Source organism: Setaria viridis, chromosome 5 (genome assembly GCF_005286985.2).
Source record: "Setaria viridis chromosome 5, Setaria_viridis_v4.0, whole genome shotgun sequence".
In the NCBI taxonomy this organism is placed as follows: domain Eukaryota; kingdom Viridiplantae; phylum Streptophyta; class Magnoliopsida; order Poales; family Poaceae; genus Setaria; species Setaria viridis.
The window spans coordinates 43,889,526-43,909,104 of record NC_048267.2 but is presented as its reverse complement, the minus strand read 5'-3'; the positions used below and the strand labels follow the sequence as shown (position 1 = coordinate 43,909,104).

General features: G+C 46.6%; 2 protein-coding genes across 3 annotated transcripts; both read left to right on the top strand.

The window, feature by feature from the left end:
• Positions 1–1,027: 1,027 nt before the first annotated feature.
• Positions 1,028–4,119, top strand: LOC117855541 (transcription factor bHLH62). The gene is made up of 8 exons (XM_034737922.2): positions 1,028–2,291; positions 2,382–2,594; positions 2,688–2,753; positions 2,851–2,919; positions 3,042–3,116; positions 3,223–3,447; positions 3,530–3,626; positions 3,717–4,119. Exons 1-8 carry the CDS (start codon positions 1,620–1,622, stop codon positions 3,752–3,754), a joined length of 1,455 nt encoding a protein of 484 aa, XP_034593813.1. The 5' UTR covers positions 1,028–1,619; the 3' UTR covers positions 3,755–4,119.
• A 5,084-nt stretch (positions 4,120–9,203) lies between these two features.
• Positions 9,204–18,518, top strand: LOC117855540 (uncharacterized). 2 transcript variants are annotated; one of them, XR_004640518.2, is made up of 29 exons: positions 9,204–10,071; positions 10,168–10,313; positions 10,399–10,497; positions 10,590–10,640; positions 10,838–10,954; positions 11,055–11,111; positions 11,658–11,777; positions 12,067–12,129; positions 12,210–12,288; positions 12,582–12,691; positions 12,783–12,836; positions 12,928–12,995; positions 13,136–13,238; positions 13,386–13,588; positions 13,696–13,792; positions 14,065–14,136; positions 14,224–14,300; positions 14,388–14,504; positions 14,592–14,676; positions 14,763–14,930; positions 15,388–15,498; positions 15,589–15,675; positions 15,905–16,032; positions 16,462–16,544; positions 16,624–16,729; positions 16,822–16,968; positions 17,054–17,174; positions 17,254–17,505; positions 17,717–18,518. XR_004640518.2 is itself a non-coding variant. In XM_034737920.2 (28 exons), exons 1-28 carry the CDS (start codon positions 9,930–9,932, stop codon positions 17,365–17,367), a joined length of 2,925 nt encoding a protein of 974 aa, XP_034593811.1. In that variant the 5' UTR covers positions 9,204–9,929; the 3' UTR covers positions 17,368–17,971. The 2 variants fall into 2 exon arrangements, 1 of the variants encoding a protein (XP_034593811.1); XM_034737920.2 differs by having other exon boundaries at positions 17,254–17,971.
• The last annotated feature ends 1,061 nt before the right edge of the window (positions 18,519–19,579 follow it).

Genomic DNA, 19,579 nt, shown 5'->3' with positions numbered 1-19,579 from the left:
GACCTTACCGCATCTGTTCGTATGTATTTCATACTATCTGAATGTTTATGTCTATCGATCAAGGCAATCTACGGCCTAGAGCTCTAGATGAAGTACTCCCAGCATTGAGTTTTATCATTAAACCTATCAGTTTCACAGTCTTGTTTACAAACAAACAACTAGTGCCATTACAAGCACATATTTTGCAAATCTTCCCTGGGTTAAGAGCAATGTTATTGTCTTATAACACCATAAACAGAAAAGTTTTGATTTTGCGGAAGCAGAATGCATGAAGATGAACAGGTAAAACTCATGAACAAAAGATGTTACTACCATCACCATAACTAAAATTAAATTATGTCTTATAATGTGCCACGGATGGTGGACCATTCCAAAGTTTTTTGAGGGAAAAATTCAAAAAAATTCTAAATTTAATCATTTAATGCACATAAGAGTAGTCATAAAAGTGCTACTGCAAAATGATCGGTTGGCTACAAATAAACCTCCATATCATTACATTTTAATTAACTTGTCATTAAATTTCAAGTAAATCAGAGGATATATACTTGTGAGAAACTCGGGTGCTAACAAAAACAGGCAGGCACTTCAAATTTTCCACCCACGCTAAGGCACCAACATCGTCGAACAGAAGGGGCTGAAAACCTCAATCAGCCATAGAAAAAGTGTCGCAGCACACAAACAAACCCACAGCGGTTCCCATCCAATGGGCTCTTGTTCTATCCCGGAATTGAAAACTGAAAAACCCATTAAAAATGATTTGGTTTTTAGCAAGTATACGATCTAACCCAGACTACCAAGCATCCTTTTGTCCCCTTGTGGCCTAGTCCCCTCCCCGATTTAATGATTGGTTGATCCCTCAATTTCATGACCCAAACAACACACCATCCCTCCTCGCGCTTGGGGACCATCAGCTCCATCTAAAAAATTTCCGGGATCAGAAAACAAAAACGAAAGCAAATTACATGCATTGTTTTTTTTTATTCTCTGGTTGACAGCACAAATAAAAGCGGCAGCAGTGCATCTCCCTTTTCTCCTTCTCTCCACCTCCAGCAAGCAACTCACCGCACCGGCCGCACCAGTGCACCACAACACTTCGCTCCAGTGCTGCTCCCTCTAGCTTCTTCCTCCCCCCTTTCATGGCAGGAAAGGCTGGGGTGATGATGCCCATAAGCCATCCAATTTGACCCATGCCATCCTGGACCTATATACATATTGCCCCAGCGCACACACTCGCAATCTCTACTTCTCTACAACTGCTGTGCTAGCTCCTCTCTCTCCTCTCCTCTCTCTCCCTGCTTTTGCCTCAGCCTGCTGCAAGCTTTTGCTTTGGTTTAGGTGCTTCTTTTCCACTCCTTTACTGTTCCCCCACTTTTGCTTGCTTTGTCACGCACACGAAAAGCTCCTGCCTTTACCTTCTCGGACCTTATCTCCGCCCCATAGTGGGATTTGGTGGGAGCTGCGCTGATTGCCCCTCGCGTTTCTTTGCTCAATTGGGGTCGCAGCTCGCGGGTGCGCGTGCTCGTGCTCGGAATTCGGGTTCTTTGAGTGGGGATTGCGCGGTCCCCTAGGCGATTGCGGACGCTCGCTGCAGATCTTCGCGCAATTCCGGCTCGCCGGAGATGAACTGTGGGCCGCCCGACCAGCTGCCGCCCGCATCGGCGCCGTCGTGCTTCCTCAACCTCAACTGGAACCAGTCCATGGCCGCCGCCGCCGCGGCCGGCGACCACCTCGACCCGGCGCTCAGCTCGATGGTCTCCTCCCCGACGTCCAACTCGATGGCCGCCGCGGCGACTGATGGCCTCGCTCTGCACGGGATCTCGCCCCAGCCGCAGTACGGCGGCACGCGTCTCAGCTCTCCCCCGAAGCTCAACCTCTCTATGATGGGCCAGTTCCACCACTACCCGCCGCCGCAGGTGGGCGGCGCCGGACCCAGCGGCTTGCCAATCCTTGAGAACTTGATGCCGATGGGCCACCTGGACCAGTTCCTCGCCGACCCAGGCTTCGCCGAGCGCGCGGCGAGGCTCTCCGGCTTTGACGGCCGCACCGGTGGAAGCGGGTACGGCGCCGTCCCGGGACAGTTCGGCCTCCCGGAAGCCGGCCCCGTCGGTGCATTGAAGGAGCTGGAGCTCGGGAACGGCCGGGACGAGTCATCAGTGTCCGATCCGGCGTCGGCCAGCGCGGAGATGGCGTTGAAAGCCCCTTCCGACGGCAATGCAAAGAAGCGGAAGTCCAGCGGGAAGGGGAAAGGAAAGGACGGCCCTGGGTCCGCCGCCGCAAAGGATCTCGCCAAGGTACGTGCGCAATTGCGTTAGTTTCTTGCCCCAATTCGCCGCGCAGTTCAGTTTTGGAGCAAAAGATTTCATTTTGGGAGCGTTTTGCAGGAGGAATCCAGCGGGAAGCGGTGCAAATCCGCGGACGAGGGCAATGGCGCGGAGGACAACTCCGCCAAGGGGAAGGCCGCGCAGAGCAACAGCGAGAATGGCGGCAAGAAGCAGGGGAAAGACACATCGAAGCCCCCCGAGCCGCCCAAGGACTACATCCATGTCCGGGCGAGGCGCGGTGAGGCGACAGACAGCCACAGCCTCGCTGAGAGGGTACAATTCCTTGGGGCTCAATTGCATCGTTCTTGCTATCACCCTTGCTGTAGATTTTGTGTTGATTTTTCTCGCTTTTGTCAAACAATTCAGGTGAGAAGAGAAAAGATCAGCCAGAGGATGAAGCTGCTGCAGGATCTTGTGCCGGGTTGCAACAAGGTAACAGAAGAAGGCCCTCATAATTGATATCAGGCACTTGCTGTCCTAGAGTACTTTGTTGCTCATATTTGAAATTGGGAAATGTTACTCGTTTCAGGTGGTTGGCAAGGCAGTCATGCTGGATGAAATCATAAACTATGTGCAGTCCTTGCAACGGCAAGTCGAGGTATGTGCCCACTGTCAATTCAGAGCTGGAGTGATTGTGAAACTGCAGGTTTTTCCATTTTAGAATGGAACCAAGGTCGATATATGCTATCTGAACCCTTTCCTTTAACATCCATTTTGCAGTTCCTGTCCATGAAATTGGCCACTGTGAATCCCCAGCTGGACTTCAACAATTTGCCTAACCTCCTTCCTAAAGATGTGAGGACAAGCATATATCATTGATCACATTACCATGTTTGGTTCCTCTTATTGAGGCAACAGAGTATTTGGCCCCATCTCATATTCCAATTCTGTTTGTAATCAGATACAGCAGTCCTGCGGCCCGTTGCAGAACTCGCATTTCCCACTGGAGACCTCAGGTGCACCGCTGCCATACCTTAACCAGACACACCAGGGGAGCCCTCTAGGTTGCAGCCTAACCAATGGCATGGACAACCAAAGTAATATGCACCCACTTGACCCGGCATTTTGCCAGCAGATGAACTCTCAACATCGTTTTCTCAATGGAGTTAGCGACGCCGCCTCGCAGGTAATAATGCACACCAACTTTGTGAGCTTAAGTTATACTATCTGTATGCGGTGACACTGAGGATAAAAAAAATGCATCACAGGTTGGGACTTTCTGGCAAGATGATCTCCAAAGTGTAGTTCACATGGATATCGGGCAAAATCAGGAAATTGCGGCCACCTCCTCAAACAGCTACAATGGTAAGCGAACTTCAGCATCCTAGTGATCCGGTATCTTAATGGTCAAACATGGCTATATATGAATTCTGATATCGAATTACTGCTCATCAGGTTCGTTGCAAACAGTCCACATGAAAATGGAGCTTTGACATAGCTGAAATTCAGTCCAAAGCTCGGATCCCGTGTATATAAAGACGAGACGAGAGATCAGCTTGCAGCGGAAGCACTCTTGAGATTCAACCTAACAGCGTTGGGCCCTAGCAGTGTTTTAGCTTCTAATTTCCCCCCTGGTGTAATCATTCTTTGAACAAAATGTGAAGAGCACCACGCATGGCGTTTGGTTACGCCATCGCCTGTTTATCTGCAAGATCGCACGCAACGAAATGTGGTGCCTGCCGTATATGCTCAATCAGACCCTTATCCTCTCAAGCGAGAGGGAAGACCTGTAATATCATTTGTATTGCCATTATATTTGTAGCTGATATATGTATATTTAAGATCCCTATTCCTGTCATTCCCGATCTTCTTGAGCTGAAATATAGACTTCTTTCTTTTTTTCCTGCATATCCTTGAGTAAGAGGCATAGCGTTTGTTCTAGTTGGTGGCTTGGTGCTTTGAGGTCTGGAAGTAGGATTTTTTGGTTCTGGAATATATTCAGCCAAGAAGAGGGATCCTGTAAAAGGACATGGACAGAAGGAACAAGCAACTTGGTGCTGGGAGTGGATTTGTGGCTGCTTTTTAGCTGTATGATAAGTACCCGAAGAAAGGGACAGCACTCCACTAGGGCAGGGGCGAGCTCTGCTGAGGAGGCCATTGTTCCCCTTTAGAATTATTTCTAGACTGGTTTTTCGCAGAGATGTTACGGTAGGCGCACATCAGGCACGCAGTGTGCAACGGCATTCAGTGGCGATGCTATGCTGCTCCTGTTCATCTGTAGCTACATCAAAATCAAAAAAAAAGAAAAAAGAAAAAGGGGAAAAGGTTTATCTCTCTTTGGTTGTTAAGTTGTTAAGGATTGGAGCTACCAATCCACTTCAGCGAGTCCAAATCATCCAGGCTGTGATCACGCGCCGGAACGGAATCAGCGGAGCGAGTTGTTCTGATCTCTCCCTTTCCTGAGTCTGACCGGACGATCTTGTGCAGGATATAGCTGAGCCATCTCCAAATCATGACTAAATTACACACCACACCATCTCACAGCAGCGCCTAACTGCTTACTGCTCCCAAATCCTTGATGTCTGATTACTCCGCTCCAAAAAACCCTGTTACCGGAACACCACTACTGCTCTGTCTGACCAGATGCAATCACACTGCAGCAAGCGTGAGCTGTAAATTCGCAGCAAAATAAGTGGGACAAGCCCGTAAGTCGCAAGGGGATTGTTCTGCAGCCGGGAGGAGAGACAGAGGAAAGGCGAGGAAGGGATGATACATTTATAAATACTAGCACTGGGAAGAAGAGGACGGAACAACGTGATGTGTCTCGTACAGGAGTTTGTGGCCTCGGCGTGAGACTGTAATAAGATCGTGGTCGCCATGAACAGCCACCGCTTCCTGCTTCTGCTTGCGTCCCAGATCATGGCTCTGTCACGGGCATGAACAAGAAACCATTTTTTCTACAAAAAGATCATCCCATGCCCAGATAACTGATACGGGGCAGATTTTCCGGTCCGTGTACTGGTCAGAGTGGGCGTATGGCCCTCGTCGTCTTCCCATGTCCAGAGGGGGGAGAGAGCTGCAACTGGAGTGGGACGTAATTTTCTGTTAGCTTTGAAGCGAAGACTAGTGCGTCACCTGCCGCGAAATGCTGCATTACCGGGGGGGGATGTGATGCGATCGCAACCACAGCCGCAAGTCAAACGCCTTATACTTATGTAAGAGAGATATGTGTATCACCAGCTGGCCCAGATCTGGACACCATATTCCTGGAAAAATTTAAGGTCCGTGCCCTCCACGGTACGAGCTAATTCTTGAGCTAAGTACAACCCTAGATGCATGGCGTCACCTGTCAGCATCGCAAACAAATCCGTTGCTAAACTATACACCGTTCATACCGGCAGTATCATACGGCAGCTTCACCTGCTGACACCCTGAGTGAGTCCTTTCGATCAGAGGTGATCGATGGCACCAGCAGACTGGCTGGAGACTGCATTGGCATGAGCGAAATGCTGGGCAGCTTTTCTGAAGCCATCGATTCTGAATCTTTCTCACCTGCATACATGCAAAAGAAAGGCGCTTGAACTGTCCGTGTCCGTCCCAGCTTTTGCATCATCGGCCACGCAATCATGAGCGGCGAGATCAAAGCGAAGCCATTGTTGACCTGCAGCCTGCCCTACAGAGAGTTTTTCACCGGAAAGAAAGAAAAGGAATCTAAACACCGAGCGACACACACACAGGCCCGTTCATTCTACTTTGCTCTTTGCATTGCGCACTCTGGAACTGAAACATGATTAGTGTGGCTGCCCCCACATGACATTAGGGAAGAGGGCATTGTCAGGTTCAGGTTAGGGAAGAGGGCATTGTCAGGTTCAGGTTGGAGAGGAGAGCCCTGCTGCTTTAGGGGTTGTTTAGATACGAGATGTCAAACTTTAGTAGGGTCATATCGAATGTTCGGATGCTGATTAGAAGGATTAAGCATGAGCTAATTATAAAACTATTGCACAGATGAAGTCTAATTCGCGAGATGAATCTATTAAGGCTAATTAATCCATCGTTAGCAAACAGTTACTGTAGCACCACATTGTCAAATCATGGACTAATTAGGTTTAATAGATCGTCTCGCGAATTAGACTCTATCTGTGTAATTAATTTTGCAATTAAACTATATTTAATTTCTAATTAGTATCAAACATTGGATGTGACATAAGCTAAAGTTAACAGGGTATCTAGTCCTACTTGCTGCAACCCAACCAAAGCCATAGCAGAGAGTACCAGACCAGCACTGGCTCGCGGTTGGCGTGATGGGGATCCCCCTCCTAATCCCTCCCGCCCGCCCGCCCGCCCGCGCGCGCCATCTCATTCCCCACCCGACACAAGCAAGCGCGCAGGCGAGGAGGGGGCGCGCACAGCACAGGCACAGTCGCCGCCGCTCCCCGCCCCGCGGCTGGTGGCCCGTCGGCGTTGCCGCAAATCCCCATCGGCAGGTGCAGACTCGTCGCTCCGCTCGCTCATCGGACAGGTACAGAGGCCGATCATTGCGTCCAAACCCAAATACCCAGTCCACACCGCCGTACGAGTACAGTTACTCGCAGTCAAGGCCAGCCTGCCTGACCTTGTGCTGTTGTGCAACCACACACACACACACACACACACACACACACACACACACACACACAGAGAGAGAGAGAGAGAGAGAGAGAGAGAGAGAGAGAGAGAGAGAGAGAGAGAGAGAGAGAGAGAGAGAGAGAGAGAGAGAGAGAGAGAGAGAGAGAGAAGTATTGACAGGCCGTCCGGAATGGAGGAGGACACACCATGCTCATCTGCTGTGATTTCCTTGTGAGATTTCTATGGCGCAGGGAGCCCCTGCGGGGGTGAGAGGTAGCTCGACAGGGCCCCTATCTATCTTGGGGGTGAGGCCGGCGAGATGAGGAACAGAACAGGAGCCCGCAGGAGGGCCACTCCTGTTCCAGTGGCTTGCGTGCGTTGGTATGTGCCTGTCAGCCCGGCTGCGCCCGCCCGTGGCCCCCCCGCCCGGCCACCATGTGTGCGTGTCACCACGCCTCAGGGACAATGTCCGCCCCCGTGTATCGGAGCAACGTAAATGTACGCGGAGGCCTGGGTCTGCCCTGCCGCCCGATCCCTGACGATGCTCTGTTACTGTTGGTACCGAGCACTGGCAATGGAAAAGGGTGCGGACGCCGGACGGGGCCGGACGGCGACGCGGCGCGGTACGCTACGACCCCCGCGGTCCCCCGCGCGCGACCCACGCAATCATGCCGTGCGGCTTGCGAGCGATCAGCCCCCGCCGCTCCCGTGCGAAAAAGAGGCGACGACGACGAGCTCAGCGTCCGCGGCCGCCTCGCGCACCGGTTGGGTTGGGTTGTTCCTTCCTCCCGCGCGGTCCCGGGTCCTCCCCGCACGGCCGCGGGGCGCGCGCGCGCACGGGGTCATCAAGCCCCGGACGGCGATGTACTCCGCTCTCGGGCTGGGCAGGGAAGAGGCCACGGAGCCGGCACCGGAGCGCGCGCGCGGGCGTGAACTCGCGAGGCGGGGCGGGCGCGGCGTGGCTGGGTTCGCAGTTGGGTGGGACTTGGGAGTGGGAGTGGGAGCTAGCGGAAGCGCGGCACGGGGACGTGACACGGTGACAAGAGTCCCGGGGCACACCCACGACGCATCGTATCGGCCGGGTTGGCGACGGGACTAACCGATTTGAGAGGTCCCTGCGCTTGCGCTGCGCCCCGGCAGCGGCAGGTGCTGTGGCGTCGTGGCCGCCTGATTGAGGTGAGGGTCGACGGCTCAGCCGGGCGAGCAGGGGCTTGGAGCGGCTCTAGTACAGAGCTACTTCAGGGGGCTGACGACGTGCACACTGCACAGGACCGCAGCAGCTCGTAGAGACCAGAGAGAATCTGGGTTAGCCTACACTGGGCTACAGCCTACACCTGGCAGTTCACGTGGCCTAGCGTGTAACCGAGCATCTAGGCCCGGATGAAAATGATGTTAGCATTGTTGCTTATTGTACGTTATAGCTTCCGAAATACCATGACATCTAAGCAACATTTGCCGCCATAAAAGGAAGCCTGCAGGTACTGCAAATCAATAACCAGCTTTGGCATTAACCTGAAATAAACCCAGCACAAGTACGCGGGTCCTTACACATGCTGTACACCGTAGCGCGTTTATGGAACTAGATATGCACTTCAGCTATAAAGACGGGTGATAGATGCATCTAAAGCCTATGCCGGTGCACGATCACCCTCATCAAGGTGAGAAGAAACGGTGCAGACCAAAGTCAAAGTGGTCTAGGATGTGTTTGGTTGAGATATAACTTTTGAAAAAATAGCTGTGGGTTGCAGAAAATCTGTTGTGAGGTGTGAGCTGTGAGATAGTCGAAAGCTATTTGGTTGGGCAACTGTGGCTTTTGAGAAAATATTTAAGCGGACTCCACGTGTCATCCACAGCCCTCCCCGTTCAACTCTCTCCCTCTCTCACTGACGAGCTGACCCTGCTCTTCAGCCTCTTCTTCTTCCTCTCACTGGCCAAGGCGTGAAGGAGCAGTGGCGGCCGGGGGCTCACCGGCCTAGGCGCACCGACCGGGCCTTGCCGGCCTGGGCGCGACGCCTCCTCGTCGGGGTAGATCCACGCGGGGCTCGCGACGAAGGAGCTCGTGACGGCGGAGGAGGCTCGCGCTGGAGGAGCCTGCGCGGCGGCAGAGGAGCTCGCCGTGGCGGAGGTCACCTGCGCCCACGCCCACGGTGGCGGAGGAGACCACGGCGGCGGCGGCGGACCGACCTCGCGATCGGCGATGGAACGACCTCGCGAGCTTCTTTTTCTGTCAGGGCGTGGTCGGATAGGGAATCGAACCGGTATTCTCTATTTAGGAGTGGGGTAAATAAACTAAAGTTTCTCCTCCCACAACCGGTGAAAGCAAGTCTGAACTGGTTGTGACATTCCTACTACAAAGAAAGTTACTTTTAGATAAAGTCACGTTGTCTCCTTGTGCCTTTTGGTTGGCTTTGGGCTTTTGGGAAGCAAAAGCAGCCCCAAAAGCCCAAAGGAGCCTCAGTTTGTGAAGGAAAAAAGAGCAGCTGAACCGGAAAAACTAAACTAGCTATGATGGGCTCAAAGTGGCAACTATAGCCCATCAATTTCGTTTGTCATCTCGGCCATCGAATTTGGACTTGTTCTTTTCCGAGAGGATGAAGTGGACTATCTATAGGCCCAATGGATGCTGACTGGGACAGAATGCGCCCAGCCCACCAGACAAGCAATGGCCTCCACTGGCCCAGCTCATTGCATGACACATCCCGTCGTCCATACCAGACCCCCGGAATCCAATCCAACGGCTTCAAACCCCCGCACGGCGCCAACAGACAACTCCGAGCTATCAGCTCCCGCGCCCACCCGATTTCCAATCCCAGCGGCGACCGGCCTCACCTACAAATACCCCACGCGTTCCCCAAATTCTCCCCCACGAACGCGACGCGTCCGAGAAAAGCCACCATCATCCCCCGAAAGAAGCCGAAACGCGTGCGTGAGCCATCCCCTCCACTCTCACTCCTCCCACCCCACCTGGCACGCGGAAGCTCGGCGCCGCGCGGTGTGGCGGCGGGTTAGGGTTTGGCGGCCTTGTTTATAGAAGCCTCGGGCCACCGATCGCCGTTGGCGGCGATGCTCTCCATTTGCGGCCGCGGCGGTGGCGCCGTGGCCGCCGCGGAGGAACTGCGCGGGCCCTACCCGCTCCCTCCTATACATCCGCGGCCGCAGCAGCTCGGCGCGGCGATCGATGCTCTGCTGCTGAACCCCCTCCAAGGTTCGGACCTGAAACCCTCCCCTGTTCTATCAACAATTCAGTTCGATCGAAATTTCGTGGTGGAAAATGATCCGTTGTGTTTTGGTTGAGGTTCAGTTGACGAAGGCACGCGCCTCGAGATCGCGCAACAGAGTTACAACGCAGGGGATTACAGAGCAGCGCTTGAGCAGAGCAATGCGGTGTACAGGGAGAACCCGAGGCGCTTGGAGAACCTTCTGCTTCTCGGCGCCGTGTATTATCAGGTTTGCGGGCGAAATTCGGCCTCATTGCTGATATTCTGTGGCTTGGGGAGCTGTATTGATTTTTTTTCTTATAAAAAATGTTTAGCTGCGGGAGTTTGACATGTGCATCGCGAAGAACGAGGAGGCTGTGGCAATCCAGCCCAATTTCCCTGAGTGCTTCAACAACATGGCTAATGCATGGAGGGTGATGCCATTTCCTCAGGAAATTATTGGTGGAAAGTGCGGTGTTATTGTTTGCATGGCTTAATACATTTTCGGTTCTATTGTCTATTGCAGGAGAAAGGCGACATGGATCGTGCCATCCAGTACTATAAGCATGCAATTCAGGTAAGTGTACTATCTGATGGCTGAAGCTGAAATGGGGCAGGATCTTCCCTGCCATGAGATTTAGATTTTGGCTTCTATGTGTCACTGTGTCAGTGACGGGGGTGTCTGTGTTGTCACTGCATACAGTATTTTTAACTTTTTTCACTAAGTATTTTTTTTTTGAACTTTCAGACTAATGCTAAATTATAATTCTGTAGCTGCGACCCAGCTTTGCTGACGCATTCTCAAACTTGGCAAATGCTTATACTCGAAAAGGAAATCTCATCGAAGCAACCAAATATTGCCATCAGGCGCTTGCACTAAATCCTCGTTTGGTAATTAACAATTGTTTTTATTAATTAGATGCTAATGAATCAAATCTTCAAACTTAACTTGGCCTTCTGGAGGTTTTGATTAACTACATTGCAAATCTAGGTTGATGCCTATTGCAATCTTGGTGATGTGTTGAAGGCACAAGGATCATGCAGAGATGTAAGTAGGGAAACAAAACCTTATCTGCTGTCCATGGCATTATTAACCAGTCTGTATCGAATTTGATGTCTCTGTACAATAAAACAGGCATCGTATCCAAGTATCCCATGGGATTTCCTGTTATAAGTGATTTTCCTTTTAGTAACCATGCAATTGTGTTCATTTCATACCAAGTTTATTGTTGTTGTGTATTGATAAATGAGCTATTTTATTCATTTCTTATGGAACCTGGAGGCTGCCCTGACATTGTTTTCTTGGTAAATAAACATATTTATCATCATTTTGACAAATTATGGCTGAAATTGACATGACAACTACACCATTTTAGAACTATTTACATTGTAGCGATTTCAACCAACTTAAACTGGCCCTGTTTGTTGCTGATTTTATCTCCACAGCTCTAGTCCCATACGAAAATTACACACTTCGCCTGTTATTTTTCCTTAAATTAAGATCCTTTGTAACACTACTTCATGTTGATCAAACAAACATGGCATTTGTACTGGTACGAACCATGATTTGGATGTTTTTATGCGACTTGTGCAGGCATACAATTGCTTTAGAGAGGCTGTAAGCATAGCACCTAGTTGTGCAACTGCGTGGCATAATATTGCTGGACTTTTCACGCAATGGGGAGATTTCAATAAGGCAGTTCTCTACTATAAGGTGTGTAATTTGCACTGACTTGACATTGCTTCTTGTTTGTAGATGCTTAGCCACATATCTCTCCTTAAGAACTACATATCGCTGTTTTGTCGTGATTCATAACTTCACCAAGAAACAACAAATAATATAATTATTCCGGAGTTCCTAAGCATGAGGGTTCTTGTGTTAGATACTTCAGTTTTTTTTCCTAATGCTCTTTTGGTGTAACTGACACCTTTCGTTTCTTCAGAAAATTACCAGTGCAACCACATTCTCATTCTGACTCTCTTAAGTTTTACTACATTATCAGGAAGCAATCAAATTCAAGCCGGCATTTCATGATGCCCATATGAACTTGGGAAATCTTTACAAGGTACCATTCCGTCTATCTTCAACGACGGTTTTATGTGGAAATATCTTTCTGACATCTTTGTGGGAAGCATTGCTTTTTAGGCTGTTGGAATGTGTCAGGATGCAATTGTATGCTACCAAAATGCAGCACAGGCATGCCCACAAAATGCAATGGCTTATGGTGAGTGTAGATTTACCTCTGGTTTATGTTATCTAAGAAAAAAAACAAGTTAACCATAGATTCCCAACTGTAACTTGACTTCTGGGATAATCATAATTACTCTACATAACAATGTGATATTATTATTTGTGTGGATGCAAGGATTATTTCTTAGGATGTCGCTGTTATCAGTTAGTTACAGATTGTTTGCTGCATCGAAAGCCAGACCTGTAAAACTCATTATATTATTGATGATTAACTTGTGGCTCTGTCATGATGTATGAGTTTGTCCTGACCATGTTCTGTGTTTGCAGGTAATCTTGGTGATGCCTACTATGAACAAGGTCAACTGGACTTAGCAATTTTAAGTTATAGACATGCCACTACCTGCAATCCGTCATATGTTGAAGCTTATAACAATCTGGTTCGTTTTTGGCATTCAGCTATGCTGTTAGACCCTCGCTTCTTTTGATCACAAAGCATGACACTTAATATGTATTGTATTCCACTGGAAGGGAAATGCTTTAAAAGGATCTGGAAGATGCGATGAGGCAATCGGTTGCTACCAGGTTGCCATAAACTTCTCTAATTTTTCTTTATGTTTTCATCTTTTTTAATCCTAATGTAAATTTGGTCTGTCGGGCATTTTGATGTTTGCAGACATGCCTTGCTCTTCAACCTAATCACCCACAAGCTCTGACAAACCTTGGGAACGTTTATATGGAGAGGTGAGTTTATAAGTTTGTGGATCATTTATTTGGATTGTGCGAGAGTTATATCTTGGGCCTTTTTCTTTATCAATATAATCATTAGCTCTCCTGCTCAGTTCGTTTTAAAAAAGAGAGTTATATCTTGGAAGTACTTGCAGGAGCATGCTGGACATAGCGGCTTCACATTTCATGGCAGCGCTTACAGTTACCACTGGATTGTCTGCACCTTACAACAACTTAGCGATGATTTACAAACAACAGGTACTTGCGTTATTGAACTGCTGCATTCTGCCAACTAACTATTTTGGACACATACTTTTGTTTAATTTACAATTCTTCATCATTATCTTTGTGTGTACATAATAGCTTGCACCTAGAATGACAATATTTTCCTCATTGTTGAATTAGGGAAACTATGCTAATGCCATAGCATGTTATAATGAAGTACTCCGTGTTGATCCTTTGGCTGCCGACGGTCTTGTGAATAGAGGGAATACATTGAAAGAAGCAGGCAGAGTCAGTGAAGCAATTCAAGACTATTTGCGGGCTGCTGCAATTAGACCAACCATGGCTGAAGCTCATGCAAATTTGGCATATGCGTATAAAGACACGTAAATGCATTTCCTATCTCAACTACTGCAATGGGAAATTGCACTTAAGCCAACTGAGTCTTACTACATCGTCCTTATATGCTGTCATCTTGTATCATCATTTACAGGGGCCTAATGGATTTGGCAATTATCAGTTACAAGCAGGCCTTGCTGTTACGCCCAGATTTTCCAGAAGTTACCTGCAATCTCTTGCACACTCTACAGGTGTGGTAAAATGTTTGCCACATCAAACTCTCTTAATCTGGCATAAGCAATCTCCAGTTATATATGATAAACAGGAACTAAATTCTACATTAGCGGAAATTAAAACTTATTTTGATTCACCCTCTGAACTTTTGGTGTTTTACTAACTTTAAATCAGAGTGGGACTCGATTTGTGAGTTCAAAATGATTTTCGTAGCACCTAGGCTAGGATTCTTATTAACATGAAGCCTGAATCAATCAAGTTTATTTTGCTTGATTCACAATTTTTGCAGTGCGTATGTGATTGGGATGAGAGAGAAGAGAATTTCATCAAGGTAGAGGGGATTATCAGGCAGCAAATAAAGGCATGAGCCTTTTACATCTTCCTTGTTTACCTGTTCTCCATCTATACGCGTTCTTAATAGCTGTCATTCTTATTCGGTCATTTCCAGATGTCTCTTCTCCCAAGTGTACAACCATTCCATGCTATGGCATTCCCGATTGATCCAACTCTTGCACTGGAGATCAGGTTCTGTTTCTGTACTGACCTCTGTAATCAATGGTAATTCAATAGCCACTTATTGGAGCACAATGTCTTGACTTTTTTTTGTTTTAGTAAAAAATATGCAGATCATTACTCTTTGGTTGCATCACGTTTTGGGCTTCCTGCATTCTCACACCCCTCTTGTGCTCCTATCAAGGCTGATGACAAAACTTCTCGCCTTAGGATTGGGTACATTATCTACCATTGCTACAGATTGCTTTAACTTACAAGTTGTTGCTCCCTGACAAAATCCTGTTTGTTCATTTGTTTTTTTAGATATGTGAGTAGTGACTTCGGCAATCATCCTCTATCTCATCTGATGGGATCTGTATTTGGAATGCACAATAACGACATTGTAGAGGTTGCTCGCTTATTTGCTCTGCCATTTTGATATATTTATCGTAATTCTGTTGAAGGGGGTAATAGTTATTTATGAAAATTCTTCAGGTTTTCTGTTATGCTCTGAGCCAAGATGATGGCACTGAATGGAGGCAACGTATTAAGGGTGAAGCAGAGCACTTCATTGATGTGTCAGCGATGTCATCTGATATGATTGCTAAAGTTATCAATGAAGATAAGATACAAATTCTTATAAATCTTAATGGATATACAAAGGTACTATATATTCCATAATTTAATGTAAATAATGACTTTTTTATTCAAAGTTTTATTTGTATCTGATCCATTGGCTTTCTTCCCCCCAAATTGGTCCAGTTTCCATTTGTGTATGCTGTGTAATAAGAATCCTAAATGTACTTCACTATTTCAGTTCCTGACACCAGGCCTCAAGACTAATATTGGAAATGCATGAACTTTAGTAGTCAATTTGTATACTTAATTCTAAAGCATAGCATTAGAATTGTGAACTATTCAGCTACTCAACTGTTAATTTTGTGCACTACTACTTTGTAAATGATAATTTTTCTTATCCCTGCAACTTTAAATCTGTGTAATCTGGTTCTCCTGTGCTGCATATTTTCTGGATAGTTTCTGTTTCTAGTGAAGTAATGGCATCCATTTGTTTTTCTATGTGCTTTTTTTACTTTTACACAAAAAATTGTATGTTTTTCAGGGTGCACGCAATGAAATTTTCGCCATGCAACCAGCGCCAATCCAGGTTTCTTACATGGGATTTCCTGCAACTACTGGTGCAAGCTATATTGATTATTTGATTACTGATGAGGTAAAAATATTGAAGTTCTATGCCCTGTCTTATTTAAATGGCAAGTTCTTTCTTAGCCTGCATATTAATTTAAACTTGTTGCTCTGGCAGTTTGTCTCTCCGTTAAAATATTCTCATATATACTCAGAAAAGCTTGTCCACCTTCCTCACTGTTACTTTGTAAATGATTATAAACAGGTATGTATTGTGTCATACATATCAGGTAAAAGTTGCTTTGGTCCTCCAGCTTTTGAGAGAGCAGATTTCCTCTTTGCTTCCATTTATATTTATTTCCAAAATGATTCACAAGATAAAGTAATACTGGAGAACCAAACTAGGGTTTATGCCACATATGAAACAACTAAATGCAATAAGATTTGTCTCTGTATTCTGGTTTATATTCATAATGCTGATTGCTTTGTCATAGAAAAATCAAGACGTACTTGATCCTGTTTGCCCGCACAAACGCGCTGACTATGGCCTGCCAGAGGACAAATTTATTTTTGCATGCTTCAACCAGCTCTACAAGATGGATCCAGATATATTCAACACCTGGTAAATCCATTAATGTCTTACTGCTAATATGCATTTCATGGAGATATTATACCAATATCAAAGAGTAACTATTATGATATGTCACCAAAAGGTGATGTTTTGGATGTTGACATGGTCCACAAAGGTAACTTTAAACCAACTAAACTAAGGAAGTGTTTTTAGATTAATTTGCATACATAATATTCACATATTCAAAAAATATTTAGATAGTCAGGATTAAAATGTTCTGATACAAAAATATGACTTTGTTTCTTCCAACAATTCTAGTACTAACTACTATTCTCCCTGACATCACGTAGAAGGCTTTTGTTGGTTTTTACATGATCAATAAGTAGTTCAGATATGCCCTCTGTTGCATCCTCAAAAAGAAACTCTAGTAGCACCGTACAAATCAAGCGTGTTCATCAGAAGTATTTATTTCTGACTCAGGTGCAATATTCTGAAGCGTGTGCCAAACAGTGTCCTTTGGCTCTTGAGGTTTCCAGCTGCTGGAGAGATGAGATTGCGTGCATGTAATAGTCCACCCCTGTCCTCTCACTTGTGCACATTCGCTTGCATATCTATGTTTTCCTAACTTTGCACTTTTGGCAGATGCGATTTCAATAGGAGTAAGAGCGGACCAAATTATATTTACAGATGTCGCCGCAAAAAATGAGCATATAAGGCGAAGTACCTTGGCGGATCTCTTTCTTGACACGTAACCATCCACACTTGCTTATGATAAATATTATTGCTCACTTTTTTGCTTTTCTTCGCGAAGCTCTGACTTTGCCATCGCTGGATGAACAGCCCGCTGTGTAATGGCCACACTACTGGTACAGATGTATTATGGGCTGGCCTCCCAATGATTACTCTTCCTCTGGAGAAAATGGCAACAAGGGTTGCAGGTTCCCTCTGTATAGCTACGGGGGTCGGGGAAGAAATGATAGTCGATAGGTTAGACTTCTCAGCTAAGAACATGTACTTTTTTCCTCTTATCGTTGAATTTTTTTTGTTATAACTAATATTTGCTATTATTCAGCCTGACAGAATACGAGGAAAGGGCCGTATTTCTAGCCACGAATCCATCAAAACTTCAAGCTCTTACAAACAGGCTCAAGGCTGTTCGGATGACCTGTCCTTTGTTTGATACATCTCGATGGGTAACATTTCAGTTTTGTTTCTGCTGCATACCTTACCTTTCCAGAGTTAGCAATTTCACCTTGGTTTAAAATATTGCAGGTAAAGAATCTGGACAGGGCATATTTGAAAATGTGGCATCTATATTGCTCTGGTAGCCACCCTCAACATTTTAAAGTGGTAGAAGACGATAACCAGTTTGCCTTTGACCAATAAACACAGTTTACGATCATGTGCTGTAAATATCATAAGAGGTAAGTATATAGAGTTGGTCATATGGGAGGCGATTTCATCTGAGGCCTCAGCCACAGCTAAGGCCTAAGAGGACCTGGACCCTGCTTATAGAGGTAAAAGGTAATAAAAACCTTTCTTCAGTCTTAACGCTTGAACTGACAGGCATACCCGTACCAAAATCTTGGGGAACAAAACTAACCTGATGTGTTTTATGCAAAACGAGTGTGTGGGCTTGGGCTCCTAGGGAAATCCTACTAATATTCTATTATGGTGGTCCTATTGAGAGCTCTCTAGTACTGTAGTGAACATTAGCCTTCTTTTTTCTTGAAAGGAACGAGCAGGAGAGCTGCCTATTACACTGGTGAAGAAGTTAGACCCATACTGAGCAGTACATATGAAAAAACAACAAAAGGGACAACAACAACATTAGGCTGCTCTTAACGCGGAGTGGAGCATTGGACATATTCATGGACTTACCAACTCACTAAAGAGAGCAATGTGCATGTCCTTCAGAAACCTGTACTTCTGATGTGTTGTTGCAAGGTGGAAGTTAGGGCTGGTGTGAATGGCTGGCTGTTTGGCATCATTTTGGTGCTGGTGCTTCTGATGTGTTGATTTCACAGTTTTGCTAGCACTAACTTTTGAACGAGACGTGCAGATTGCCTTCGTGCCCGAGCTGGAGGAGCACGCGGTGCTTCCTTCTCAATCAGGTAGCTGATGGCACTTGTCGGGAACTGATGGTGCTGGGCCTGCGTGACGTCTGCTCCATCTGCAACGATCTGTAGGCTTTCACTGTTGTTGCAGGTTATCGCTCTCTTCGACGAAGCGGCGAACCTGGTCTCGCCAGTTTCATTGCCTTTCCGGCGCGCATCACTTGCAAAAACAAGGTCGAGTAGGTTTGTAGCTGAGCAGAGGCACGTTGGACAAAGCAAAACTACCGAAGTCCAGCGTTGCTTGCTCGCCTTGCGTAAGGTGGGTATCATACTTGACGAACAGAACCTGCAAAAGCTCGTCAAAAACTGGGTAGCAAACTTTTACGGTGAGTTGATAAGTGAGGCAGCTTATATGAGGTGGTTCCGAAACGGATGACAGGCCATAACAGAAGTCGAAATTTGTGGCGCCCCTTTTGATGAGACTGAGAACATGTCCATAGTTTGATCGGAATGCGCTCATATGGACCCTTCACAGTGACTAACAGAGCCTAGCTTTAAGAAAAACGAAGACAAATGCATAAGTTACATAATTTAGTTTACTTGATTGATTGATAAACTATAGACAATTTTGCAAAGTAACAAATCGTTAAAGGAAGATCCATGCCATTTCGTCAGCTTTGCGATGCTTCATAGCTGACTAGGAGCACAAGACAGTATGACGTATAGAAACAAGGTGCCCACCTGCACCACCGCTTGGAACCATGCTGCGGCTGGTGGAATAGCCGAGCATGCAGCGCCTTTGGCGCTCGCTGCAAGGAGGCTTCACGTGGATTCTGCTGCTGTCCGGCGTAGCTTGCCGAGTGCCGACGAGGTGACGAGCAGGCGAAGCGTTTCTGGTAAGCCGCAAGCGGAACAAAAACATGTTGACAAAACGTATGGCCGCCTTTTTTTCCCCCACACTGATGATGGGTTTTGTTTATTGCTTACAAAGAGAGTATTTACATGCGTGTACGGTTTAACTGAGCCGCCTTTCGGGTAAGCAACAATGTTGCAAATAGTCCGCTATAACTTTTTAAGATAGGTACCGCCACGATATTGCAAATATTACCGTTAATGCTTATATATCATGAAATAGCCTCGCTAAATTTAATAGCCGCCGCTATAGTTGTAAATTATGAATATATGACTTATCTTGTGAATTGCGATTTATTTGTTTACGTTTTCATGCCTGCATGTACTTAGGAAATATGAGCTGGAATTCACGAAATCGATAACGTTTACGTCTAAATTTTGCTGATTTTTTCATACCACTAAAGTCTAAATTTTGCTGATTTTTTCATACCACTAAAGGTTATAGCTGCGTTATAGCACCTAGAGCTTTTTTTTTTTACACTCCGCTAAATTCTATAGCCCGCGATTTACGACAACCTTGGTAAACAAAAGACGTGGTAAAGGCTATAGCTGCGTTATAGCACCTAGAGCTTTTTTTTTAACACTCCGTTAAATTCTATAGCCCGTGATTTACGACAACCTTGGTAAAC